The following is a 27,317-nucleotide window of genomic DNA, read 5'->3' as shown; positions in this document are numbered from 1 at the left end:
CTGCTGCCACTCTCTCCCTATAACAGCTCAGGAGGCATTCGAAGGATGAAACTTAGCCAGACAAAGAAATAAGAAAAAAGCCAACAGCAGGTGGTGCTATACATATACATTTCATTGAATTGCTCAGTGACTATACTAACTTTTTAATTACACCCAATTGCAAAAGTATTCAGATCCAGGTGCTGGTTTGAAAACTGAAGAGTATTTTTTGTGGTCTCAAAATGTTCTAATATACTTTGTGGTATTCAAGTGTAGGAAATTTCATTTTGTTTTTTCACAGGGGCTAAACATATGTCTAGGCCAAGTGATGGGCATACAGACGCACAATATAAGGGCTCATGCACACGACCCTATGTATTTTGCAGTCCGCAAAAAATACGGATGACGTCCATGTGCATTCTGTTTTTTGCAGAACGGAACAGCTCGCCTTTAATAGAACAGTACTATCCTTGTCTGTAATGCGGACAATAATAGGACATGTTCTATTTTTTTGGCGGAACGGACATACGGAAACAAAATGCACACGGAGTAACTTCCGTTTTTTTAAATGATTGGTTCTGTATACGGTCCACAAAAAAAAAAAACGTAACGGACACGGGAAGAAAATACTTTTTGTGTGCACGAGCCCTAAGAGAGATTCTGTAAGTTAACTGCAAACAGGCTTGCATTTGGATCCAGCATCAGTGGCTTTCTATGTGATTGTCTCTTTAAAGAGGATCTTTCATCAGTATAATTTTAATAAACTAATAACCCTACCTAATAGTGCGGCTTCCACTGATGTTCCCCCTTTTTTTTTTTTTTTAAATCAGCCACCGAATGTTCAAATAATAGCCCCGTTTGTTCTGCTGCAGCGCCTGTCACTCAAGCGCTTTTTTGTATGGGGCGTTGCTAAACTTTTTTCTTTGCTATGGGCCTTGGCTGAGAGCGCAGCCAATCAGAGCGCTCCTCTCTCAGCCAGGCAGAAGGAGCTAAAGTGCAGCGATGTCTAGGGGATGATTATGATACTTACCCTGCCGCTCGTACCGCTGCTTCCACACCCGTCGCGTCCCTCGGCCGGTCTATCTGATCTTTCGCTGATCTTTCTATCTGATCTGCCTGGCTGAGAGAGGAGCGCTCTGATTGGCTGCGCTCTCAGCCAAGGCCCATAGCAAAGAAAAAAGTTTAGCAACGCCCCATACAAAAAAGCGCTTGAGTGACAGGCGCTGCAGCATTACAAACGGGGCTATTATTTCAACATTCGGTGGCCGATTTGAAAAAAAAAAAAAAAAGGGGGAACATCAGTGGAAGCCGCACTATTAGGTAGGGTTATTAGTTTATTAAAATTATACTGATGAAAGGTCCTCTTTAAAGGCTGTGGACACCATTGGGACATTATTATATTTTTTTACTGAAATATGTCTATTTTTATCTGAAGCTATTTTACAAAACGGTTTTATTAACATTTTTGCACCGCTAAGCTTCTATGTATCACAGTACATAGCAGACTGCAGAACGCCATTCACAGTGGAAGCTACAAGTGACTTGAACTTTGATTTGGTCAGCTTAGAAAAGTAGAGAGAGAGGCCTAGAGACCAAGCTGTCAGATGAGGATCTGACAGTGAACGGCATACTACCGCTAGCAATGTACTGTGGTACGTAGTAGCTGCAGAAGTCAAATAATGCAAAGTTTTTAATAAAAACCCTATTGCAAAATTGCTTTTTAAGGGTTTTTCAAGATTCATATTTTTTTTTTACTGATGACCTATGGATAGGTCATCAGTACTTGGTTGGTGGGGGTCTGACACCAGGGACCCCCACTGATGAGCTGTTTTGAGAAGGCAGCAGCGCTCCTGTGAGCGCCACTGCGCCATATATTGTATAGCAGCTGTGCCTGGTATCACAGCCCAGTCTCATTCATTGAGCTGCTCCTAAACTATGTGAATCATGAACGTGTCGTCACCGACCTAGGAAAAGCAGAGAGAAGGCCGCGACTCACTGCGAGCGCCGCTGCCTTCTCAAACAGCTGATCAGTGAGGTCCCGGGTGTTGGACCCCCACCAATCAGATACTGATGAGTTTGACCTATCCAGAGGATAGGTCATCAGTAAAAAAAAATGCCCCTTAAAACCACTTTAAAAATGCTCCCAAATAGCTTTTAAGTCTTCTTTCTCGCCCATATTCCTTGGGGGACACAGGAAACCATGGGTATAGCTCTGCTCCCTAGGAGGCGTGACACTAAGTGAAAGCTGTAAGCCCCTCCTCCATCAGCTATACCCTTCAGCCTGGAGAAGAGACTGCCAGTTTTTGCTTAGTGTCCAAGGAGGCAAGACACCCCCTGCTTATGCAGGGTTGTTTTCCTATGATTTTTTTTTATTTTTATTTTTGCGTTATTTGTTGTTTTTAATTCGATTTTTTTCTACCTACAGGGACAACAGTGGCGCATTAGACCCCTCTGTTTCTCCCGGGGTTGAGTTGCGCCAGTGCCGGTAATTCCGCACTGCCGCCTCCCCCACAGAAGACAAGGTGGACCAGGGCAGCCTCGCTCCCCTGCGTCCCGCCAGCTCAGGGTCGCCCGCACGCCAAGTCCCTCCCCCGGCTTCCTGCCACTGCGGTGCCAGGAGCTGAAGGGGCGACCCCCGCTGGATGGACTGAGGGCGAAGACAGCGTATGGTGAGAGTGGCTGCTCCAGCCTCCCCCATCCATGGCCACTGCTACATGGCCACTGCTACATCGGCTGTCAAAGAACACGGCCATCCCTGTTCCCGACGGGTCCTCTCTTCAGTCAGCGGAGGACCGTCGCATGGAGACCCTTTCCAAGGGTATTTTTGCTGCCTCCGGTTCTGCTCTCAGACCGGTTTTTGCCTCTGCTTGGGCAGGGAAAGCAATCTCTGCTTGGGGTGCGCAGCTGGAACAGGAGTTGGACTCGGACGTCCCCATCCAGGACCTACGTTCCTTGGCCCAGCTTATTATTCGGGCCGGGAATTTTGTTTGTGAGGCCTCCCTTGATGCGGGAGCCCTTATTGCACGCTCCTCCGCCCTGGCAGTTTCCGTCAGGAGGGAGCTCTGGCTGAAGGTTTGGAAAGCGGACGCTGCCTCCAAACGTTCCTTGGCGGGGCTACCGTTTGCGGGTTCCCGCCTTTTCGGAGTCCGCTTAGACGAACTTATTTCGGAGGCCACGGGTGGTAAAAGCACCCATCTTCCTCAACCCCAAGCCAGGGGCGCCCCCCGCGGACGCCCTGGTGCGTCTCGTTTTCGGTCCTCCCGCAGGGCCTCTGGGGCTCCCACCACAGCTGCTGCTTCGGCTCCTCCCCAGGATAAGCGTAGGAAGCCGTTTTTTCGAGCGCAGCCCTCCTGGCGCAAGCCGCAGGCTGCCCGCACACCCGCAGCAAAGCAGTCCTCTGCCTGAAGGCGCGCCCCCACCCACCCGGGTGGGGGTCCGGCTCCTCCTTTTCAGGGACGTCTGGATGGCTCACGTCTCCGACGCCTGGGCCCTCGAAATTGTGTCCTCCGGATACAAAATCGAATTTGCATCCTTCCCTCCAGATCGGTTCTTTCGCTCCCGCCCGCCGCGGGACCCGAAAAGCGCGGCTGCGTTCTCCGCGGCCGTTCAAGCCTTACTGGACAGGGGGGTGATTACCCCCGTTCCTCTAGAGGAAAGGTTCCAAGGGTTCTACTCGAACCTCTTTGTAGTTCCCAAGAAGGGAGGTTCGGTGCGGCCCATTTTGGACCTCAAAAAGCTCAACCGTTTTCTCCTCCTTCGACGGTTTCGGATGGAGTCCCTCCGTTCCGCGGTGGCTTCCCTGGAGCAGGGAGATTTCATGTCTTCCATCGACATACAGGATGCCTACCTCCATGTTCCGGTAGCCCGGTGTCACCATCGCTTCCTCCGATTCGCCGTGGGGGACCTCCACTTCCAATTTGTCGCCCTTCCCTTTGGGCTGGCAACAGCCCCCCGGGTGTTCACCAAGGTCCTGGCCCCGGTTTTGGCCTTACTCCGTTCCAGGGGTGTTTTCCTGCTACCGTACTTGGACGATATCCTCATCAAGGCTCCGTCCCTTTCTCAAGCGGTTGCCAGTGTGGATCTCACTCTAGAGACTCTGGCGAGGTTCGGTTGGGTCATCAACTTCCCCAAGTCCTCCCTTCCCCCCTCCAGACAACTAGTCTTCCTGGGAATGCTTTTAGACACGGGAGCGGCGGAGGTACGTCTTCCCTCGGAAAAACGTCTGATCCTCCGTGGGGCGGTTCGGGGTCTCCTTCTCCACCGTCGACCGTCCTTCCGCTTCTGCATGCGGGTCTTGGGGCAGATGGTTGCCTGCTTCGAGGCGATCCCATTTGCGCAGTTTCACTCCCGCCCTCTCCAACGGGCGATCCTCTCCTCCTGGGACAAATCGCCGGAGTCTCTGGATCATCCCTTCCATCTATCGCCTCCGGTGCGGTCATCTCTCCGCTGGTGGTTACAGTCCCCTCTTCTGGGCAGGTCTTTTCTGCCACTCAACTGGTTGGTGGTTACAACCGATGCCAGTCTCTTGGGCTGGGGAGGAGTGTTTCCTCCCCGATCCGTCCAGGGCATTTGGTCTCCATCGGAGTCCAAACTCTCGATCAATGTCCTGGAGCTGAGAGCGGCCCTTCTGTCTCTACGACACTGGACTCATCTGCTGAAGGGTCATCCAGTTCGTGTACAATCGGACAACGCCACGGCTGTGGCGTACATAAACCACCAGGGGGGCACTCGCAGCGCTGCAGCAATGCGGGCGGTCACCAGCATTCTCCTTTGGGCGGAAGCCCACGTCCCGGCCCTATCTGCAATTTTTATTCCAGGGGTGGACAATTGGGCGGCGGACTTCCTCAGTCGCACCACCGTCGACCCCGGCGAGTGGTCTCTTCACCCGGAGGTATTCGAGGCCATTTGCCTTCGTTGGGGCATACCGGACGTGGACCTCATGGCCTCAAAATTCAATCACAAGGTCCCCGCCTATCTGTCCAGGGCCAGGGATCCGGGAGCTTGCGGAGCCGACGCCCTCGTTCTTCCTTGGCGAGGCTTCGCGCGCCCATACATATTCCCTCCCATCCCTCTCCTGCCCAAGGTCCTTCGGAAGATCGCGGCGGAAGGCGTCTCAGTGATTCTGGTCGCTCCGGACTGGCCCCGCCGGTCTTGGTATGCCGACCTCATGCTGCTCCTGGCAGACGCGCCCTGGCCGCTGCCCGCCAGGGAAGATCTTCTCTCTCAGGGACCGATCTTCCACCCGCGTTTAGGGTCCCTACGTTTGACGGCGTGGTTGTTGAGACCACCGTCCTGACACGTAGGGGTTTTTCTGCGGACGTCGTCCGCACCATGATCCGCGCCCGTAAGCCGTCCTCTTCTAGGATCTATTATAGGACCTGGAGGACCTTTTTGGGGTTCTGTGCCGATCTGGGGATTCCTCCGCTCCGCTTTTCTCTCCCCACCGTTTTGTCCTTCCTGCAGAGCGGACTGGCCCAAGGTCTGGGCCTTAGTTCTTTGAAGGGTCAGGTGTCTGCGCTGTCCATTTTGTTTCAGCGCCCACTGGCCCCCCTTGGTCCTGTCAAGACCTTCCTTCAGGGCGTGGCTCACGCGGTTCCCCCGTACCGCCCTCCGGTACCGCCCTGGGACCTGAACCTGGTTCTCTCAGCGCTCCAGGCTTCTCCTTTCGAGCCTCTGCGGACAGTTTCCTTGCGACTTCTGTCCTGCAAGGTTATTTTCCTTGTAGCCGTCACCTCTCTTCAGAGGGTGTCCGAATTGGCTGCACTCTCCTGTCTGGAACCTTTCCTAGTGTTCCACCAGGACAAGGTGGTTCTTCGTCCGGTCCCTTCCTTCCTTCCTAAGGTGGTCTCCGCCTTTCATCTGAACGAGGACATCGTTCTCCCCTCTTTGTGTCCTTCCCCTTCCCACCCGCGGGAGAGGAAGCTTCATCGCCTGGACGTTGTCAGGGCGCTCAAGATTTACCTGGAAGTAACCAGCTCTTTCAGGCATACTGACTCGCTCTTTGTGGTCCCGGAGGGGTCGCGCAGAGGGATGGCGGCATCCAAAGTTGCTATCGCCCGTTTTGTCAAGATGGCTGTTACTGAGGCTTATCTCGCCAAGGGCAAGGTTCCGCCCCTTGGTGTTACCGCTCACTCCACTAGAGCGGTCGGGGCTTCCTGGGCTCAGAGGAATCGGGCTTCTACGGAGCAGATTTGCAAGGCGGCCACTTGGTCCTCCTTGCACACCTTCACCAAGTTCTACAGGGTGCATACTCATGCGTCGGCTGACGCTGCTTTAGGCCGTCTGGTGTTGCAGGCGGCAGTTGATTGATGCCTCTGGTGTTGGTCTAGTTTGTTCTGGTCCCTCCCTTCTGGGACTGCTCTGGAACGTCCCATGGTTTCCTGTGTCCCCCAAGGAATATGGGCGAGAAAAGGAGACTTTTGTATTACTTACCAGTAAAGTCTCTTTCTCGCTCTTCCTTGGGGGACACAGCACCCGCCCTTCATTTGGGTTACAGTTGTGGTTCCGGCTTGGTTGCCCCCGTTGGGGCTCGACAGTTCTTTTTTCCGGTTGGTGGTTATCTTTCACTACTTGGACACGCAACTGGCAGTCTCTTCTCCAGGCTGAAGGGTATAGCTGATGGAGGAGGGGCTTACAGCTTTCACTTAGTGTCACGCCTCCTAGGGAGCAGAGCTATACCCATGGTTTCCCCAAGGAAGAGCGAGAAAGAGACTTTACTGGTAAGTAATACAAAAGTCTCCTTTTTCAGTATGGACATTTTTTCTTCTCTTTCATCTCACTTTTGGACTATATTTCTGTTTCTTATAGGAATTCCGCCAAAAGTCTTTAGATTGGGAGAAGCAGCGTCTTTTGTATCAGCAGCAGGTAGCTGCACTGGAAGCTCAGCGCAGGACCTTGGCTGAACAAACTGAAAAATATCAGGTACCTAGGAGTGGGGTGAAGGATTTCCGTGACTGTAAATTTGTTCCTTAGGGTGCCTTCACACCTGGCAGATTTTGTGGCAGAAAATTCCGCGACTGAAAATCAGTTCCATTCATTTGAATGGGGCAGCAAGCACATTATTTTCAGTCGCGCATGTGAAGACACCCTTACATATAAAGGGTTTTTCTTCTGCAGCAAGTGCATGGATCTCTGCATGCCACATTCAGATGAATGAAACTGTCACATCAAATGCATGTGATTACATCTTAAGCTTTCATCTCTGTAACCCCAGGGTAGAAAAAGAGATGTGCACCTGGGCTATTGTTCCTTACCTATTATGAATTTCATGGAGTAAGAAAAATAGTGCCATAACTGATCTAGTATGTCTTAAGCCCCTTTACACAGGCTAGAATCGGCCACATAATCGCTAACAGACATTCGTAGGAATGCTCATTAGCAATTATCCAGCGGTGTAAAAATGCCGCCAATTACTTGATGAACGAGCAAAAACGCTCGTTCATCAGGTAATATGATAGTTTGTGTGGACACCAAAATCATCATTTGCCGGCAGTAGATTGTGCCGTCTAAATAGCCTCTGCTGCAGGCAAACAAGGATTCTGTATGGGGAAGAGCGATGGCAGTAGCGATCTCTCCACCTCATACTGTGGAGGAGATCGCTGCATGCAAATACAGCGGTCTCCTTCACTGACGAGCAGGCGATTGTCTGATAATCGTCTGATAGATCTTCAAGTGTAAAGGGGCCTTTAGACATGGTTCCTGCTTTGATTCTATTCAAAATGCAACTTTAAAAAGGAGAACTGTTCCAGGCAACAACTAGATTTTTGTACTTCCCGTAAAATCTGCTTCTCTTTCGTTCATTGGGGGCCACAAGCTTGACCATGGTATAGCTGTTGCCGCTAGGAGGCGGACACTAAGCACACAAAGTGTGAGCTTCTCCCTCTTCAGCTATACCCTTCCTACAAGGACTAAGCTAAATCAGTTAGTGTAAAAGCAGTAGAAGAAGCAACACAAAAAATCACCCTATGTACAAACCCAGAACCACACAGGCCCGAAAAGGCCCCTAAACAAAAGAATGGATGGGAGCTGTGTCCCCCCCTAATGAACGGAAGAGAAACGGATTTTACTGTGAGTACAAAAATCTAGTTTTCTCATCCGTATCATTCGGGGACACAGGCTTGACCATAGGACATTAAAGATCAGTCCCCAAGGGTGGGCAGAACAAGCAACCCTATCGTCAATCAGAGAACCACCGCCTGCAAAACTCTACGCCCCAGAGAAGCGTCAGCAGACGCAAAGGTGTGCACTCTATAAAACTTGGGAAAAGTATGCAAAGACGACCAAGTAGCTGCCTTGCACACCTGACAGGCCGAAGCCCCGTGATGCACCGCCCAAGAGGCCCCCACTGCCCGACCTGAATAAGCAGTCACCCGGAAGGGCGGGGCCCAGCCCTTAATTCGGTACGCTTCCACAATAGCCAAACAAATCCATCGGGAAATGGAAGTCTTTTACGCTGCCAGCCCTCGTCACGGCCCCTGTGGAATCACGAACAGGGAATCCGTCCGCCTGAAAGATGCCATCTGGGACAGATATACTCGAACGGCCCGCACCAAATCCAGAAAATGGAGCGACTGCTCCCGAGGATGAGACTGGCACGGACAAAATGAGGGGAGAATAATCTCATTTAGATGGAATGCTGATACCACCTTCAGCAGGAAGGACTTAACCGGATGAAGGACTACCTTATCCTGATGGAGGGTCAGGAAAGGCGACCGACATGAAAGAGCCGCGAGTTCAGACACCCTACGTATGGACATGATTGCCCCCAAAAACGCCACCTTGTAAGACAGGAAGCGAAGCGACACCTGCTGCAAGGGCTCAAACGGAGAAGACTGGAGAGCGTTAAGCACTAGATTAAGATCCCAAGGATCCAACGGAGGACGGAAAGGGGGAGCAGCCGAAAGTGAAGCCAAATTCCGCTGAAAAAGAACGAAATGAGCCGACCCTTGCCCTTTAAGGGAGCTGAGAGTCAGCACCAAGTCCATGCCCGACTGCAGGAAAGCCAAGAGTCGCGGCAAAGAGAACCGAACGGGAAGCAGCTGATGCCTCAACTAAATTAGGACTTCCAAGTCCGGTGGTAGATTCTGGAAGTTGACGACTTCCTGGCCTGAATCATGGTCTGGACCACCGCATCTGAAAAACACAGAGCCTTCAGTATGGCGGCTTCAACAGCCATGCCATTAAATGTAGCGACCCGAAATTCGGGTGGAAGATCGGCCCCTGCAACAGAAGGTCCTCCCAAAGAGGAAGACGCCAGGGTTAGTCGGCGAGAAGGGCGACCAGAGACGCGTGCCACACCCGGCGCCACAAATCTGGGGCCACAAGAAGGACGGGCAGTCCCTCAGACCTGATCTTCCGGAGGAGACGCGGAATGAGAGGAAGAGACGGGAACACGTAAGGAAAGGTGAACTGACTCCACGGAATCACCAGCGCGTCGCACGCCAGGGCCAAGGGGTCCCTGGACCGTGCGAAAAAGTCTTCCATTTTGTTGTTGAAGCGGGAGGCTAAGAGATCCACATCCGGTTGCACCCACCGCTCGCAGATGGCTTGAAAGACCTGCGGGTGAAGAGCCCACTCGCCGGGATTGAGACGCTCCCAGCTGAGGAAGTCCGCGATCCAGTTGTCGACAACGGGGATGTGAACTGCCGAAACATGTTTCTCCGCCCACCTGAAAATCAGCTCCGTCTCCTCCATGGCTGCCGGGCTCCAGGTGGCGCTCTGGTGATTGAAGTATACCACCGCCGTGGAGTTTTCGGACTGAACCCGAACTGGACGACCCCTGAGGTGCCCAATACCGCAGAGAGAGTCGAATCGCCCTCAACTCCAGAACATCCCTCCTGGAGCGGCCCAGCCACATAGGGACCAGGAAAACTTGGGGAGGGGAGGATACTGGAAGGGGGGAGCACTTTGGGGCCAATTCCTCCTTTTTTTTTTTTTTTTAAATACTCACTTGACCAGCGTCTTCTGCCTCCCTGGCTCCAGCCGGATTACCACCTTCGGAGTGCAGCCCCTTGGGAAGGGACACTACAGCGGGGACTTGCTGTGGTGAGCCGAACTCTGGAGGGAAACAGAGGCTTTGTGGGAATCTCTGGTCTTCCTTTGATTCTGGAGAACGGGAAGGAGCAGGGGGCTCTGGGGACCCCTTGGACTCCCATCTCCTGGATGGGAGTGCAGGCAGTTTTAAGGACTGTCTGAAACTCCCCCTAGAAAAAAAAAGGAAAAAAGATTAAAAAAACAGCAGATCTGCAGCACAGGAAGGTCTGCCTCCTACAGACACTAAGCTAAAACTGATTTAGCTTCGTCCCTGTAGGAAGGATATAGCTGAAGGGGAGGAGCTTACACTTTGTGTCCGCCTACTAGCGGCAACAGCTACACCCATGGTCGAGACTGTGTCCCCCAATGATACAGATGACAAAATAAATTTAACGTTTAAAGGGTAAGAACAGACGTTCCACTGCTGCATTTGTCTGAAATCCTGCCCACATGCAGGAGTCTTTGGCTCCATCATTTTGAAAGTAGTCCCTCCGTTTTACCCACAAAATTGTGCAGCCATTGGCCACTGCCTGTGGCCTAGGTTTCTGCTGCATGCAGCATCTGGACCTACCAGATTTGCATTTGTCTGTCAACCTGTAATCCATTGCTATTTGTCTTTCTTTTAATATTTCTTATGAGCATAATTGTATACAGGCAGATTTAAAGGGGTTATCCAACATCTATAATGACCCCCCAATGCCTGGGCCCCTCATACAGGTTATACTTACCTCGCTCCCCAGCACCTGTGTCGTTCCTAATGCCCGCATAGCCGGTTCTGCATCTCCCCGTTGCACTGATCAAACCATCGGAGGGTGGGGGGGGGGGCCTTGTGGTCAGGAGCGGGGTAAGTATAACCTGTATGAGGTGTCAGTCCGGCCATTTTGGGGGGCATTATAGGGGTTGGATAACCCCTTTAATATAGATGTATATTAATTCAATCACAGTTTGGCTAATTATATAATTAATGACGTTTTTATGCTTAATTTTTATGCTTCATCTCCCCCCCTTCCCCAATTGCTGAATTTTAGTAACTTATTGAATTTTCAAAATGTTCCTTCTTTTCTTTGTTATCCATCAGGAAGAGTCTCAGAGCCGAAAACATATGTTGGAACAAACCAGTTTGGCCGGTCGTTCAGAGCTCCAGCACCTCAGTGGTCAGCTAGTACGTGTTAATGACAGTCTATATGCCAAAGAAGAAGAGCTTGAAAGTCTGAAATTGCAGCTGGAGACGGCTACGACAGGGCGAGAGAGAGCAGAGCGTGAACTTGAGCAAGCTCGGCAGACAATAAAGGTGAGACCCGTGTGTTGTAGCAGAAGGCTGCTCCGCAGTCTGTCCATCAGTCACTGCAGGTATGTCCCATAACCTGCACACATAGGATACAAGGGGAAAGTCTTGGTAAATCACCTGCATTTTTTACTTCTAAATTAAAAATGCTTTCCACTGTCAGATGTGTAAAGCATTTCCACATGATATGTCCTAAATGTCTGTTAGGTCAGGGTCCACCTCTAGGACCCCTGTCTATCAGGAGAACAGCAGCATAACTCCCATAGATTTCAGTGGAGAATGTCGTGCACATACATGGCCACCACTCTTTATTTTTTGATGTTGTCCTGTACTTTTGCTTGTCAAATAGCATGATTAAGGGGGCGTGGAGCTGTGATTTCGTAGTAAAGAGGTCACAGAGAGGCACGGAGCATTATCAGTCATGTTAATGCTCCGTGCCTCTGCAGTCTGCATCGGGTCTTGGCACTCTTTCACGGAGCGGATGCCATGCACGGCATCCGCTCGTGTGAAACAGCCCTTAAAGAGGACCTTTCACTGATCCTGACATTGTGAACTAAGTATACAGACATGGAGAGTGGCGCCCGGGGATCTCACTGCACTTACTATTATCCCCGGGCGCCGCTCCGTTCTCCTGCTATGCCCTCCGGTATCTTCGGTCACTAAGTTATGGTAGGCGGAGATTTCGGTCACTAAGTTATGGTAGGCGGAGTCTGCCCTTGTTCTGCTCTAGCGCTGGCCAATCGCAGCGCAGAGCTCACAGCCTGGGAGGTTCTTTTCTTTGATCGCTTGCTATTACACTTTTTGTGATGTAAGATGAAAAAAAAATTTCTTTTTTTACACCGTTTTATATTTTTTTTACGGTGTTCACCTGAGGGGTTAGGTCATGTGATATTTTTATAGAGCCGGTTGATACGGACGCGGCGATACCTAATATGTATACTTTTTTACACAATGATTTCATTTTTTAAACAAAAAAAATCATGTTTTAGTGTTTCCATAGTCTGAGAGCCATAGTTTTTTCAGTTTTTGGGCGATTATCTTGGGTAGGGTATGATTTTTGCAGGATGAGATGACGGTTTGATTGGCACTATTTTGGGGTGCATATGACTTTTTGATCGCTTGTTATTACACTTTTTGTGATGTAAGGTGACCAAAAATTGTTTATTTAGCACAGTTTTTATTTTTTATTTTTTACGGTGTTCACCTAAGGGGTTAGGTCATGTGATATTTTTATAGAGCCAGTCGATACGGATGCGTCGATACCTAATATGTATACTTTTTTTTTATTTATGTAAGTTTTACACAGTAACAGCTTTTTTAAAACAAAGAAAATTATGCTTTAGTGTCTCCATATTCTGAGCCATAGTTTTTTTTTTTTTTTGGGCGATTGTCTCAGGTAGGGACTCATTTTTTGCAGGATGAGGTGACGGTTAGATTGGTACTATTTTGGTGGGCAAACGCCTTTTTGATCGCTTGCTGTTGTACTTTTCGTGATGTAAGGTGACAAAAAAATTGTTTATTTAGCACAGTTTTTATTTTTTACGGTGTTCATCTGAGGGGTTAGGTCATGTGATATGTTTATAGAGCCGGTCAACACGGACGCAACGATACCTAATATGTCTATATGTCTTTTCCCTATATATATACTTTTTTAATTTATTTATTTTTGTAAAAGGACGCTTTTTTATTTTTTATTTGAAACTTTTAATTTTTTGGGTAAAATTAGAATTTTATTAACTTTTTTTTTTTCTTCACTTTATTATTTGTCCCACTCTGGGATTTCAACATTACAGGGTCTGATCCCTGTTTCAATGCAGCACGATACATCTGTATTGTGCTGTATTGAACTGTTAGTGTCTTACACTGTAAGATGCTAACAGTTGCCTAGGAGACCCAGCCTGGGGGCTGGGCCTCTTAGGCCTCCGTACATGCCAGGCCCCAAGCCTTGGAATGGCTTGGGGCTGCCATGGCAACCATCGAGTCCCCGCCACAGCAGCGCGGGGACCGATGGATGAGGTGAGGGAGCGCAAACCTCCGATATGCCGCGATCAGCACTGACCGCGGCATATGAGAGGTTAATCCACCGACATTACATCATCACCGATGCTGGTGGATGCCGCAGGGATCCGGCTGTCAGTAGCAGCCGGATCTCTGCCGCTGTTACCACACGGGGGGGAGGAAGGACCGCAGGACAAGAATGCTTGTCCTCTAGCGCTAAGTGCCGGCAATTTAGGAAAAGCATTCTCGTCCTGGGTCGTTAAGCTGTTAAACAAGACTAATGCGACTGAGTGGATTAGGTGGATATAATTGTGGAGCCTGAGTGAGGTTCTAAATCGGGTCGTGGTATACTACAGGTGGAGCAATAGTCGATGATTGACTTGTCAAATAGGAGTCATGGGATCCCCGTTCTCCTGATGGATTGTGGTCCCAGAGATGGAGCCCCCCTCCCATTAGACAATTATGCTATGTCCTGTGATGCCATAACGGAAGGTTTGTCATGTACTAAATCAGTGGTCCCAAACCTTTTGTAAGTCATATATTCAGTTGAATGGGAGTTAAACTGTAGTAACCCTGCACCCCCACTACACAGCGGAACTATGCTTCAAGCTCTGTTCTTTGGGGGTCATTTGCAAAGGCTGTGTGGTAGTTTTCTGGCATGCAAAAATCGCAAACTTTCTCGCTCATATGATTGGGGGACACAGGAGACATGGGTATAGCTGCTGCTGCCACGAGGAGGCGACATTAAGTAAAAAAGTGTTAGCTCCTCCTCTCAGCTATACCCCTCCTGCATGCACTGAGCTAATCAGTTTTAGCTTAGTGTCTGTAGGAGGCAGGCCTCTCTGCTTTGCAGGGCAGCTGCTCCCATTTTCTTTTCTTATATTACTTTCTTCCCCTTTTAGGTACAGGAAACGGAGACTCTTTTCCTCTCTGTTTACCCGGGGAGGAAGGCCGGTGTCTGTTCCCCTCACCGCCCGACCTCCCCCAAGAAGGTAAAGTAGACAAGGGCAGCCCAACTCCCCTGCATCCTGCCAGCCATGGAGTCACCTGCATTTCCGCAGTCCCCCCCTCCACTCCAGCCTCACTACCACCTCTGTGCTATTTGCTGAAGAGGTGGCCCTGCTGGTACCCCGAGGGGGGGTTGAATAGAAGAGAATGAAGATGGGGTGAGTATTGTGAACACAGGGTAAGTATAACCCCCTCCATCCACCGCCTCCCCCAATCTCTCACCCCCACCTTCCCTCTCCACCCCTCCATTCCTCGGCCAAGTGCTGTTTTCCTACTGCATTCACTCCCCGCCCGGGTTCTCCCCTCCTCTCTCCACCACCTTCCTCCGGGGCCTACTAATACCATTTCCCAGCTGTCACATCCCCTCCCGGGGCGACCGCTGCATCCAGGTCCCAGGTCTCCTCGGTCTGGGGTTGGGAATCCCACGGCCGTTCTTCCCGGCCTTCTGTTCCAGCCGAAAAGTCCGTCCGGTCGGCCACGGCTACGCGAGTCCCCTGCTTTCTACTAGGCCGCAACTTCCATCCTGGAGTATGGGGGTGGGGACTGTCCCCGGGCGCAAAATCTTCGCGCCCAGACGTCCCCCTTCTCTAGGAGCTTGCTGAGCTCCGGTCCTAACTGATTAAAAAAAAAAAAAAAAACTTTCTTGCCTGCCACCTTACTGAGGCTGGCTTCCCCATTCCATGGCTGTGTAACTAAAAATTAACCCCTTCATCTAGTTGAGGCTGGGGGTTTCAGATTTCAAATACACGATTTATATGTTAATATTAAAAAACAAAAACAAACTAAAGTTAAAAAGTTACCCTGGATCAAGGGCTGAATGTGATGTCTGTTGCAGAATTATTCCCCTCTAAGGTGGTACATGTGCGCCCCCCCCCCCCCACCCCTCATGCGGTTACTGCCGCTGTATACTGTACGTCCAGTTTCATTGCCCTCTCCCACAGGCAGAGTAATGCACTACCACTGGATATAGTACATACTGTTTTGATACTCCTTTCCACAGGCGGCGTATTTGCACTACCACTGGCTACTGTACATCCTGTCGCGTTCCCCCTTCCATAGGTGAAGTAGTTGCACTACCACTGGATACTGTACATCCGGTCATATTCCCCTCCTCCCATAGACTGAGTAATGGCACTACCCACGTATACCATACATCCTGTCATATGACCTTCCATCCATAGACAGAGTAATTGCACTACCCACGTATACCATACATCCTGTCGAGTTACCCCGTCCTCGGGTGGAGTAATTACAACTGGTTGCCGCTCACTCTGTAGCATTGCCCCCTCTCTTAGGTGGCATAATCGCACTACCACTGGATACTGTCCAGCCTGTAGCATTACCCCCCTCTATTGGCAGCGTAACCGTGCTACCACTGGATACTGTACAACCTGTCACATTACCCCCCTCCATAGGCGGCGTGAATGCACTACTACTGGATACTGTACAACCTGTGGCATTACCTCCCTCCATTGGCAGTGTAACCGCGCTACCATTGGATACTGTACAACCTGTCCCATTACCCCCTCCATAGGCGGCGTAATTGCACGGCCACTGGATACTGTACAACCTGTCGCATTACCCCCCTCCTTAGGCAGCATAATCGCACTACCACTGGATACTGTACAGCCGGTCGCATTACCCCCCTCCATAGGTGGAATAATTGCTCTATCACTGGATAGTATATCCTGCGTTACCTACACCCACAAGTACAGTAATCACACAAACGGGTGAAGTAGTTGCACCACCATTGGATACTTTGTCTACTACGTCACAGCACCAGATACTATATTTCCTATCATATTTCTCCTCTTCCACTGGTGGAGTATGCCAAGAGATGGTACCTACTATTACCGGGTCTTCTTCCACAAGTGGAATACGGGCACAACCACTAGATACTGCAGCTACTACCGCATTATCCCCTTAATTTTTGTTTGTTGGTTTTGAGCATTAACATGGCAGTCTCTGTCCTCCCAGGGTGTATCCCCACAAAACCACTTTAAGTCCCGGTGGGACTCCACACTCTATTGTTGGTCATGATACTCGACACCTTCAATAGGTAGTGTATCTGCCCTAGAAGGGAATTCTGTGGTTACTACCAAGCGAATTGAGTATTATACTGCCCCTGAATACTGTATCCACTTCTGGCTCTCCTCTTTTTCAGGTGGCGTATCTAGGTTAGTACTCCATACCATTGCTACTACTGTATGTCCTCCTCCGCAGGTGGAGTATTTACACTAGCACTAAAAATCGGAGATACTACTGTAGGGCCTCCTTCCCAGGTGGCATATCTACCCTGCCTTTGGCTTTTGTTTCTACTACTGTATAGCCCCCTTCTCAGGTGGAGTATTTACGCTAGCGCTACATATCATGGCTACTATTGTATGGCCTTCTCAAGTATTGCGCTAGCCCTAGTTTCAGTGGTTACTATCTGGTCATCTTCAGGAGGTGGAGGATATGTGTTAGCACTCCATACCATGGCTCCTACTGAACAGCCTCCCACTCGGGTGGAGTATTTGCATTAGTACTACATACTATGGCTCCTACTGTATGGTCTCCTCATCAGGTGGAGTATGGTGTTTACACCGGATACTATGGCTTCTACTGTATGACCTCCTCCTCAGGTGGAGTTTTGCGCCAGCAATAGTTCCTGTGGCTACACCTGTCTGGCCCCATTCTCAGGTGGAGAATTTACCTTAGCCATTGTCCACCACTGAGTGGTTCCCTTCTCAGGGTTTACGTTCACCCTGCAAGCCATGGTGGCACCCGCGTTGCTTTCTTCCTCACTCCTTGCATTTGCACTGGGTATGGTTCTGTGGTTTCTACCACATTGCCTTCTGTTCAATTCCATGTTTCTGCACTGGCTCTGTATGCTGTAGCTTCTACCACTCCTCTCCTTCTATAGGTGGAAACCTCACATTGGTCCTCGGTGGGGTGATTGTATCTACATTCCCTCTCAGGTGGATCTCCGGCTCATTTTACTCTACCAATGGATGCTGTTGCCCCAATAGGTGGCGTCTTTACGCTGGCGCTTGCAGTTTTAGCTAATACGTCCACTCTTTCTTGACATGGTCATCTGCGGTACTTCCATTTTCAGACCAGGGATTTGCATTGGCATGCATGCTATAACTGATGAGCCATTCACTTCTGGTGTGCATTATTGCGGGGTTCTCCCTGGTTGGCTTAACCTCCTCGTTTCTATGACACTGGTCTACCACATCGTTCCCATTTCAAGTGGGACATTGGCGCTAACTGTTGACGCTGTGACACCATCAGCACTGCCTCTTTTAAGAGATGAGTAATAGCTCTGACATGTCTTTATGTAGTGGACACACCTATTCAGGGCACATACTGTCCATCAACTACTTTTCCACCCTCTCCGGACGGAGTTGTAGTGCTGTCACAGATATAGATCAACAGGGGCCCAGCATGCATGTGGGACCTGCACTTCCTGGATTTCATGGTCGCTGTTATGGCACCCAACAGGTGAGCTTTAGTGTTAGGACCCGTCTTATAGAGATCGCCTTGGCGTGCGGCAGACGGGCTCAAATGATTTTGTACAAAATGTATTTGCTAAGCATCTCTAAGTTATTAGCATAGCATTTACTATGTAATATACTTTTGTACTCTACTTTTGGTTTGTAGAGTGCTGTTGCCTTATGTGTTTGTTAAATGTATATTTGCAGCCACACTAGCGACGTGCACCTGCGCATTGGGATGTGCTGACCCCTCCCCCCCTTTTTGTGTTTGTAGTATATATAGGAGTGGTGGCTGACTCCTATGGTCGTGCATTCCCTTAGCCTCTTGTGCCTCACAGGCTGATTTTAATTAGCATGCGTATATAGTCTGCTCAGCATGCATGCTGGTATTTATAGTCCCTGGATTCCATGAAGGCCATTTTGGCTCCACACAGATATGGATCAACAGGGGCCCAGCATGCATGTGGGACCTGCACTTCCTGGATTTCATGGTCGCTGTTATGGCACCCAACAGGTGAGCTTTAGTGTTAGGACCCGTCTTATAGAGATCGCCTTGGCGTGCGGCAGACGGGCTCAAATGATTTTGTACAAAATGTATTTGCTAGGCATCTCTAAGTTATTAGCATAGCATTTACAATGTAATATACTTTTGTACTCTACTTTTGGTTTGTAGAGTGCTGTTGCCTTATGTGTTTGTTAAATGTGGTGCTGTCACATGTCACTGCTAATAGATGTTTCAACGTTATGCCCCTCCGCAGGACAACTAATTGTGCTTGCCCCAGATGCTGTTTCTGTCTACCTGGCCAGTATCCATATCCAGTATCCATACTCCTGAGGTTGGGTTCTTACTGCTCTGGAACTCCTGCACTATTTTTTCCTATATGTCCAGATTTTCTCTGGTACTTTTGTGACGTCGGACAGAGTCATCACATTCTCTCCTGGAGAAGTATTTCTTGGACCAATCTGTGCATTCCTCTCATGACTGCATTGTCCCCTTCATGCAGAGTTGCTACACTATGACAGTAGATGGTCTCTGACGGATCTACACACCTCCAATATATTTTTGGCGTCAGCTTAGCTTCTACCTGTCGCTACGGTATTTTTGTTCTTCAGCCTGCAGTTGGGTCTGCCTGATCCAGGGAGTTTGTGGAGTATTAAGCAGCTTCTTTTGCTAGAAGTCTCACGACAAGCCTCTACTTTTTTAAGCAGAGGTGTATGCTGCGATCCTTACCTTTGGGATCGGCTTCCATGAGTGTTTTCATAGAGAGTGTATGTTCTCTCCCTCTTGTATTGTAGCCTGCTCTCTTTTCACCGTGCGGTTGCTCAGTTTCCTCAGGCTGTCTAAAGCCCGTCAGGATATGGTCCTGGATCCAGCATCACTCGCAGTCTTCCTTTTGTCCAGCGGCGGAGGTTGCCTTGGCTGCACTCTTCTGCCACATTCCTCTCTGCGGCATGGCTGGGATGCTATTGATCCCCGAGGACAGTCTTTGCCTCTCAGACTACTCCCTATGTTTTTTTGTTTTATACCTTTGATTGGTTCTAGTTGTGGCTCCCTTATCTCTGTCTTGATAAGTGATTATATTCCATACTTTTTAGTCTCTTGTCTTTCTGGATTTTTTTACAAGGGGGTGGCTACTCGCTATTTTCTCTTACAGATTGGCCCATAGGGGTCTCCACGTATCTGGGAAATCCCTACAGGACTAGTCCTCTGCCAGTTGCCCAGTAATTCCTTCCAGTTTTTCCTGGTTGAAATATCCCATCGCGATACTTACGCATTTCTGTTGAGTAAACCCCCCTCGGTTTTCCATGGGGCCTATTGTCATGCAAGACATCCTGGTTTTCCAGTCCCCCACAGCAATTCTGTGGTCCTTGGTATCCAGAAGTACCTTCCGCACATCATCTTCAGTTGTCAGATATGCTTATCCTTCTTGTGGATATTATGTGCTGCTATCCATATCTTCTGAAGTCTCTCGAGCCCTTGGGCTTCGTTTAACTTTTTGCCCAGTCTAAGAGGCCGTGTGTTCTACGCTGTCTGGCTGGCCTTCCTGGTTCATGCTCTTCCTGTCCTATTCAGGGTTCCCATGTATCCTTTCCCCACATTTCTGTGCGGGATCCAATGGCGAACCTTGGATTTGCTCTAGTCTTTTGTTCACTCCCCATGGTACTGCTTTAGAACGTCCCATTGTCTTCTGTGTCCCTCAATGATACGAGCGAGAAAATAGGATTTGTGCTTACCTGTAAGTTCATTGGGGGACACAGCACCCACCCAGTTCGTACATTGCTGGTTCTTTCTGATGGGTCCCACCTGTCCTTGGTTCGGACCCATCTGCAGCTCTTTCTTACAATTGGTTTCTGTTGGCTTCTCCTGGCTGCTCCTACTGCATGCAGGAGGGGTATAGCTGAGAGGAGGAGCTAACACTTTTTTACTTAGTGTCGCCTCCTAGTGGCAGCAGCAGCTATACCCATGGTCTTCTGTGTCCCCCAATGAACTCAGCGAGGAAAGGATTTTACAGGTAAGCACAAAAAATCCTATTTTTTCACAAGAAGTGGATTTATAACTGAAATCCATGCTAGCTCCTAGCTGGTACAGGTTTCAGCTTCTGGCACACGGACATTTCCGATGTCTAATATTTGTCTGAAATTTGATGTTATTTCTTTTAACTACTGTAAAGCAGAGGTGTAGTAGGCATCTTATCAACCCTGATTAACCCTTTAGAAAGTATGTTCTATGTTAAAAGGGTTTTCCAATATTTTAATACTGATGACCTATCCTCTGAATAGGTCATCAGTATCTGATCGATGGGGGGCCGACACCCATGACCCCCGCCCATCAGCTGTTTGAGAAGGCACTGGAGTTCCTGTGAGCACTGCGGCATTTTCCGTGCTTAACAGTGCCGTACATTGTATAGTGGCTGTACTTGGTATCACGCTCAGCCCCATTCACTTCTATGGGGCTGAGCTGCGCCTAGGCCACGTGACCAATGAATGTGTTGTCACGGGCCTAGGGAAAGCAGTGAGATAACTACGGCGCTACTGCTAGCACTGGTGCCTTCTGGAACAGCTGACCAGCGGGGGTCCCAGGTGTCGGACCCCCACCAATCAGATACTGATGACCTATTCAGAGGATAAGTCATCAGTATTAACATCTCAGAAAACCCCTTTAACATAGTAACATAGTAACATAGTACATAAGGCCGAAAAAAGACATTTGTCCATCCAGTTCGGCCTGTTATCCTGCAAGTTGATCCAGAGGAAGGCAAAAAACCCTGTGAGGTAGAAGCCAATTTTCTCCACTTTAGGGGAATAAAAAATTTCTTCCCGACTCCAATCAGAATAACTCCCTGGATCAACGACCCCTCTCTAGTAGCTATAGACTGGAATATTATTACGCTCTAGAAACACATCCAGGCCCCTCTTGAATTCCTTTATTGTACTCACCATCACCACCTCCTCAGGCAGAGAGTTCCATAGTCTCACTGCTCTTACCGTAAAGAATCCTTTTCTATGTTTGTGTACAAACCTTCTTTCCTCCAGACGCAGAGGATGTCCCCTCGTCACAGTCACAGTCCTGGGGATAAATAGCTGATGGGATAGATCTCTGTACTGACCCCTGATATATTTATACATATTAATTAGATCTCCCCTCAGTCGTCTTTTTTCTAAAGTGAATAACCCTAATTTTGATAATCTTTCAGGGTACTGTAGTTGCCCCATTCCAGTTATTACTTTAGTTGCCCTCCTCTGAACCCTCTCTAGCTCTGCTATGTCTGCCTTGTTTACAGGAGCCCAGAACTGTACACAGTACTCCATGTGTGGTCTGACTAGCGATTTGTAAAGTGGTAGGACTATGTTCATATCACGGGAATCTATGCCCCTTCTGATACAACCCATTATCTTGTTGGCCTTGGCAGCAGCTGCCTGACACTGGTTTTTGCTGTTTAGTTTGCTGTTTATTAAAATTCCTAGATCCTTTTCCATGTCAGTGTTACCGAGTGTTTTACCATTTAGTATGTACGGGTGACTTGCATTATTCCTTCCCATGTGCATAACTTTACATTTGTCAGTGTTAAACCTCATCTGCCACTTATCTGCCCAAGCCTCCAATCTATCCAGATCCCTCTGTAGTAGTATACTGTCCTCTTCAGTGTTAATTACTTTACACAGTTTAGTGTCATCTGCGAAAATTGATACTTTACTATGTAAGCCTTCTACAAGATCATTAATAAATATATTGAAGAGAATAGGGCCCAATACTGACCCCTGAGGTACCCCACTAGTGACAGTGACCCAATCTGAATGTGTACCGTTAATAACCACCCTCTGTTTTCTATTACTGAGCCAGTTACTTACCCACATACAGACGTTTTCTCCCAGTCCGAGCATTCTCATTTTATATACTAACCTTTTATGCGGTACAGTGTCAAATGCTTTGGAGAAGTCCAGATATACGACATCCATTGATTCGCCGCTGTCAAGTCTAGAACTTACCTCCTCATAGAAACTGATTAAATTAGTTTGACATGACCGATCCCTCACGAAGCCATGCTGATATGGCGTTATTTGCTTATTTCCGTTGAGATGCTCTAATATAGCATCTCTCAGAAAACCTTCAAACAGTTTACCCACAACAGATGTTAAACTTACCGGCCTATAGTTTCCAGGCTCTGTTTTTGGCCCCTTTTTGAATATTGGCACCACATATGCCACGCGCCAATCCTGTGGGACATTCCCTGTCAGTATAGAGTCTGCAAATATCAGAAATAAGGGTCTGGCTATGACATTACTTAATTCCTTTAGGATACGGGGGTGTATGCCATCCGGTCCTGGCGATTTGTCTATTTTAATCTTTTTAAGCCGCTGATGTACTTCTTCCTGGGTCAGACAGGACACTTTTAATGGGGAATTTATTTTTGCATTCTGCATGTCATCTGACAATTTATTTTCCTCAGTGAATACATTGGAGAAAAAAATATTTAACAGCTTTGCTTTCTCCTCGTCGCTCTCTGTGACTCCCCTCTCATTACTCTTTAAAGGGCTGACACCTTCAGATTTATACGTAGGGGAGATAAGCAGATCCAAGCTCTTCTGGTGCCACTTACGCATGGGGAAATCTGATTGTTGCTGTTTGACTGCTGCCTGTAGCTAATAGTCTACCGTGTCCTATAGGCATTTGACTATAGACAGATCCCATCAAAAATCTTGTGTTTATGGGCAGCTTTTTTTCTTTGACGCTATAGGTTCTCCAGGAGGAGAAGGCAGAGCTGAGAGCAACCATTCAAGCTCATACAGATTTCCTGGAAGGTTCGAAAGCCCAGAAAGATGAGCTTTACAGAGAGGTGCGGAGAGTGAGTGATCTGCTGAGGGACAAGGAGAACAGCATCAGGTGATTACCATACTGCAAGTGGGCTCAGTGTTGTGCAATCATCTCGGATCATTTTTGACCAGCCCAGAGCTCAGGTGACCACTAAAATGGTTGCAAATGCTGCAACAGATATAATTTGGGTCCTACATGTTTTTGTCTGGAGAACCATCGGTTGCATAGAGATGGCATGTCCTGACATTCCTACAAACGGAGGGAGAATACTGCAAACTATAATTGCATTCTGCATGTTATGCTCCATATGTGTTATATCGATTATTCCAACAATTAATCGAGTACTCTAATAAGAAAAACCTTCTTAAAATAAAAATATTTTTATTTCTTACAGTGGTATAGCAAATAATTGCACACACATAAGGCTTCTTTCACAGCTGCAATATACATTCTGTCAGAAGAACAGCCGGAATGTACCGTATCGGGTATAGCTGAATACTGCCGGCTGCTGCAGCGATTGACTGTAATTCAGATCAGCCCCTCTATGCCATCTCCCCCAGTGCCATCAACCCCTCCATGCCATCCATTGCCATATAGCACTCCCACAGTGCCATCAGCCCCCTCCATGCCATCCATTTCCAATTGCCATGTCCCCTACTTCCCCAGTGCCTTCAGAAAGTTCAAGTCAGCCGCTCCATGCCATGTCCCCCACTCCCCCAGTGCCATCAGGCCATCCATTGCCATGTCCCCCACTCCCCCAGTGTCTCCATGCCATTCATTGCCAATTGCTATGTCCCCCACTCCCCCAGTGCCATCAGATCAGCCCCTCCATGCCATGTCCCCCACTCCCCCAGTGCCATCAGCCCCTCCATGCCATTCATTGCCATGTCCCCCTCCCCCAGTGCCTCCATGCTATCCATTGCCAATTGCCATGTCTCCCACTCCCCCAGTGCCATCATGGCATGTCCCCCACAGTGCCGTCTGCCCCTCCATGCTATCCATTGCCATGTCCCCCGCTCCCAGTGCCTCCATGCCATCCATTGCCCTGTCCCCCTTCCCCAGTGCCTCCATGCCATCCACCATGTCCCCCAGTGCCATCAGATCAGCCCCTCCATGCCATGTCCCCCAGCGCCATCAGCCCTTCCATGCCATCCATGTCCCGTCCACCACTCTCCCAGCGCCATCAGCTCCTCCATGCCATTGCCATCCATGTCCTCCAGCTCCATCAGCCCTTTCAAATCACGGGTGCCCCCTTCAAATCACCAACACCCCCTCCCCCGCCCCCACCAGATTCGGGCCCCTGCTAACTTTATACTTGCCTTTCCTGGCAGCCGGCTGACATGGAGTCCGCAGGAGACGGACCACGTCTTCTTCCCAACATGCACTGGGAGGGACCTGACGTCACACACAGTGTCGGGCAGCGCACTGACTATGTGTGAACGCAAGGCCCTGGTCAGTGCAGCGCGGTGCCGACGGGAGGCCATGGATCGGTGAGTGAGAGGCTTCACTTCACTCACACTTCTTGGTCACGTGATTTAAACGAATCCTTGATGCAGGGAAATTACATCAAGGATTTTTTTGTATCGATTACATTGAGTAAACGTTGCAGCCCTAGTTATATCCTGTATGTGTTATAATTTCATTATGGTTGCATGCTGTAATAACAGACTGAAAAAAGCTCCTATGCTCCCTCTAGTGGCAGCTGCATGTAGACAGAACATAGATCAATGCACATATTTTAAGAGTATCCAGACCTCATTGCTAAGCAAATTTTTTCTTCTTTTTTAAAAATGCATGAAAAACACGTATGGACGGTGGTAAATACGAATAAAACGCACTACACCTCTGTGTTTCAGACCACTCTGGTCCTTCCTTGCAAGGCAAAAAAAGATTGTCCATCCATTGTGCTGTTTAAATGTTTCGTTTTTTTCTTCTGTATAAATTGCAGATCTCTAGAAGAAAGACTAAAACTGACAAAACTATCAGATGGGCACACAGAGATAGAAGTGCTGCGCTCTCAGCTCTCAATCAGCCGTTTGAATGAGCAGAGATTGCAAGAAGGAGTGACCCGTTTAGAGGACCATGTCAGGTCAGTGACCCTCCAGAGTCAGCAGTTCACTCAAGAAATAAAGGGCATGGCTGAATCACGACACCTACTAGAAGAGGAGCACAAGAAATGCTGGACGGAGATTAAAAAAGTCAGTTTCTTTCTTTCTGTTTTTTTTTTTGTTGGACTTAAATTAAATTAGCATTTAGAAAGTATATTATGGTATATTTGCATTTGTGGCAAAAATAGGATTTTTTGTGCTTACCTGTAAAATCCTTTTCTCTATGAGTTCATTGGGGGGACACAGGAGACCATGGGTATAGGTGCTTCTGCCACTAGGAGGCGACACTAAGTAAAAAAGTGTTAGCTCCTCCTCTCAGTTATACCCCTCCTGCATGCAGTAGGAGCAGCCAGGAGAAGCCAACAGAAACCAATTGTAAGAAAGAGAGCTGGAGATGGGTCCGAACCAGGAACAGGTGGGACCCATCAGAAAGAACCAGCAATGTACGAACTGCGTGGGTGCTGTGTCCCCCAATGAACTCAGCGAGAAAAGGATTTTACAGGTAAGTACAAAAAATTCTATTTCTCGTGCATGGCATTGGGGGACACAGCACCATGGGTATATGCCCAGCTGCCACTAGGAGGCTGACACTAGAAACAAAAAAGTGTTGGCTCCGCCCAGGTGGGCTATACCCCTCTGCAAGAGCCGAGATACACCAGTCTAGTTCTAGTGTCCGTAGGAGGCAGACATGACCTGTCTTGCAGGTCATCCTGCTGAATTTATTTTTTATTTTGTTCTCTTTTTTTCTACAGGTTCTTCCTGATGCAGGGGTGGCTCCATCGTGTTCCACTTTAGTTGCCCCCCTGCGGGCGCGTACTCAGGTACCCGGCAGCCACCTAGTCCCCACTTATCTGCTTCCGCAGAGGAATTCCGGCGGACCCACGGCTCCCGTGTTGAGTCCGCCGAGGGGGTGGTCATTGCTGCGCCTGAAAACGTCAGAAGGTGAGTATGGCAGTGTCTTCCCCTCCCCCTCCACCCTGTGTCTCCTTGTGTCCTGGCCCCCTTTTTAGCCTAGCACTTGGGTCCGGAGGAGTTCCTCCAACTTAGGGGGCACTGCACGCTTGCCTGGGGTTCTTTTCTGCGTGGGGCAAAACCTTTTGGGGCACCCTCGTTTCTAGGGTCTGGCCCTTTAAGACGGCCGGTTCTGTTTTTTCGGCTCCTTCCCGTACTTACGGTTTTTCCTATGCTCCTACCTGGCCTTCCGGGCCCCCGCACCCCGCCGGGGACTCGGCGCTGCTTCTCCGCTCCTGCTGCTGCCTCCGGGCGTTACCGCGATCGCGGGCGTCCGTTTCCGGCAGTTTTTTCTACTTTAGGCCTCGGCTTTTCTTCAGCCCAGGCCGCAGGTCACGTGGGGCGGAGCTCCGCTCCGCCTCCTGCCTTCCCGGGCTTTTCGCCTCTCCCTCCCCTCTGTGGGTGGCGCCCTGGGAGGCGCGCTTTTTCTTCCCCCAGCGCGGGCTGCTGGGGGGGTGTGGCTTCCTCTACTACCGGCTCCTGTCCTGCCTGCAGCTTCTCCTGCGACTCGTCTCTCTGGACGTGCTTCTGTGGGACACAGCACCTTGGGTCTGGTAGGCAGCCTCTGGCTGACTCTTCTTTTTTGCCTTGCAGGCTCCTCCATACCGCCCTCATGTCTTCTTCTGGTCGGGCCCCCACTCCCCCTGCCACCATTTCTACTCATTACGCCTGTTCTGTGTGTAGTAGGAAGTTCCCATGTGGTCAGTCTTCCTCTCTCTGTGTGCAGTGCCTTCCCCCCGGGCCCACCCAGTCCGCCCCTGCGGCCTCCTCCTTGTCGGTCCTTCCGGAATGGGCTGCTACCCTATCCCAGGCTATAGGTAACCTTGCCAGCCTCTCCCAATCCCTAGCGCAGTCCTTGGACCGCTTGCCCGCTCAGATTGCGGCCGCCTCGGGCAGGGACCCCCCCGCCGGGGAAGTCCGTTCCCGCTCTGGTACAAGGTCCAGCAAGCGACCTCGCACAGCCTCGGCCGGGTCCCATTCTTCCTCAGCTACCCCGGATCACTCCCCGGTTAGGTCTGAGTCGGGCGAAATTTCTTCTTCAGCCGCTTCCGCCGTTCCTGGGGACTCCTCCGCTTCTGATTCTGAATCAGAGCGGTGCTCGG

General features: G+C 49.5%; 1 protein-coding gene and 1 long non-coding RNA gene across 5 annotated transcripts in view; one reads left to right on the top strand and one right to left on the bottom strand.

The window, feature by feature from the left end:
- Positions 1-27,317, top strand: part of CEP63 (centrosomal protein 63) — a 75,322-nt gene that overhangs the window by 20,912 nt on the left and 27,093 nt on the right. For 2 of the 4 annotated variants that reach the window (XM_040427689.1, XM_040427688.1), the window contains exons 6-9: positions 6,787-6,900; positions 11,090-11,302; positions 23,019-23,164; positions 25,044-25,293. In XM_040427689.1, the coding sequence (XP_040283623.1) occupies positions 6,787-6,900; positions 11,090-11,302; positions 23,019-23,164; positions 25,044-25,293 (723 nt within the window). The remainder of the gene's footprint in view (positions 1-6,786; positions 6,901-11,089; positions 11,303-23,018; positions 23,165-25,043; positions 25,294-27,317) is intronic. The other 2 variants (XM_040427690.1, XM_040427691.1) reach the window with 2 other exon arrangements.
- On the bottom strand, positions 11,505-27,070 carry LOC120997593. Its single transcript, XR_005778198.1, has 4 exons — positions 26,821-27,070; positions 24,761-24,763; positions 14,383-14,387; positions 11,505-11,515 (listed from the first exon to the last, which is right to left on the bottom strand). It is a non-coding gene; the product is annotated as an uncharacterized LOC120997593 (long non-coding RNA).

Source organism: Bufo bufo, chromosome 4 (genome assembly GCF_905171765.1).
Source record: "Bufo bufo chromosome 4, aBufBuf1.1, whole genome shotgun sequence".
NCBI lineage: Eukaryota > Metazoa > Chordata > Amphibia > Anura > Bufonidae > Bufo > Bufo bufo.
Note: the sequence above shows the minus strand (reverse complement) of the source record. Positions and strands in the feature narration are given on the sequence as shown.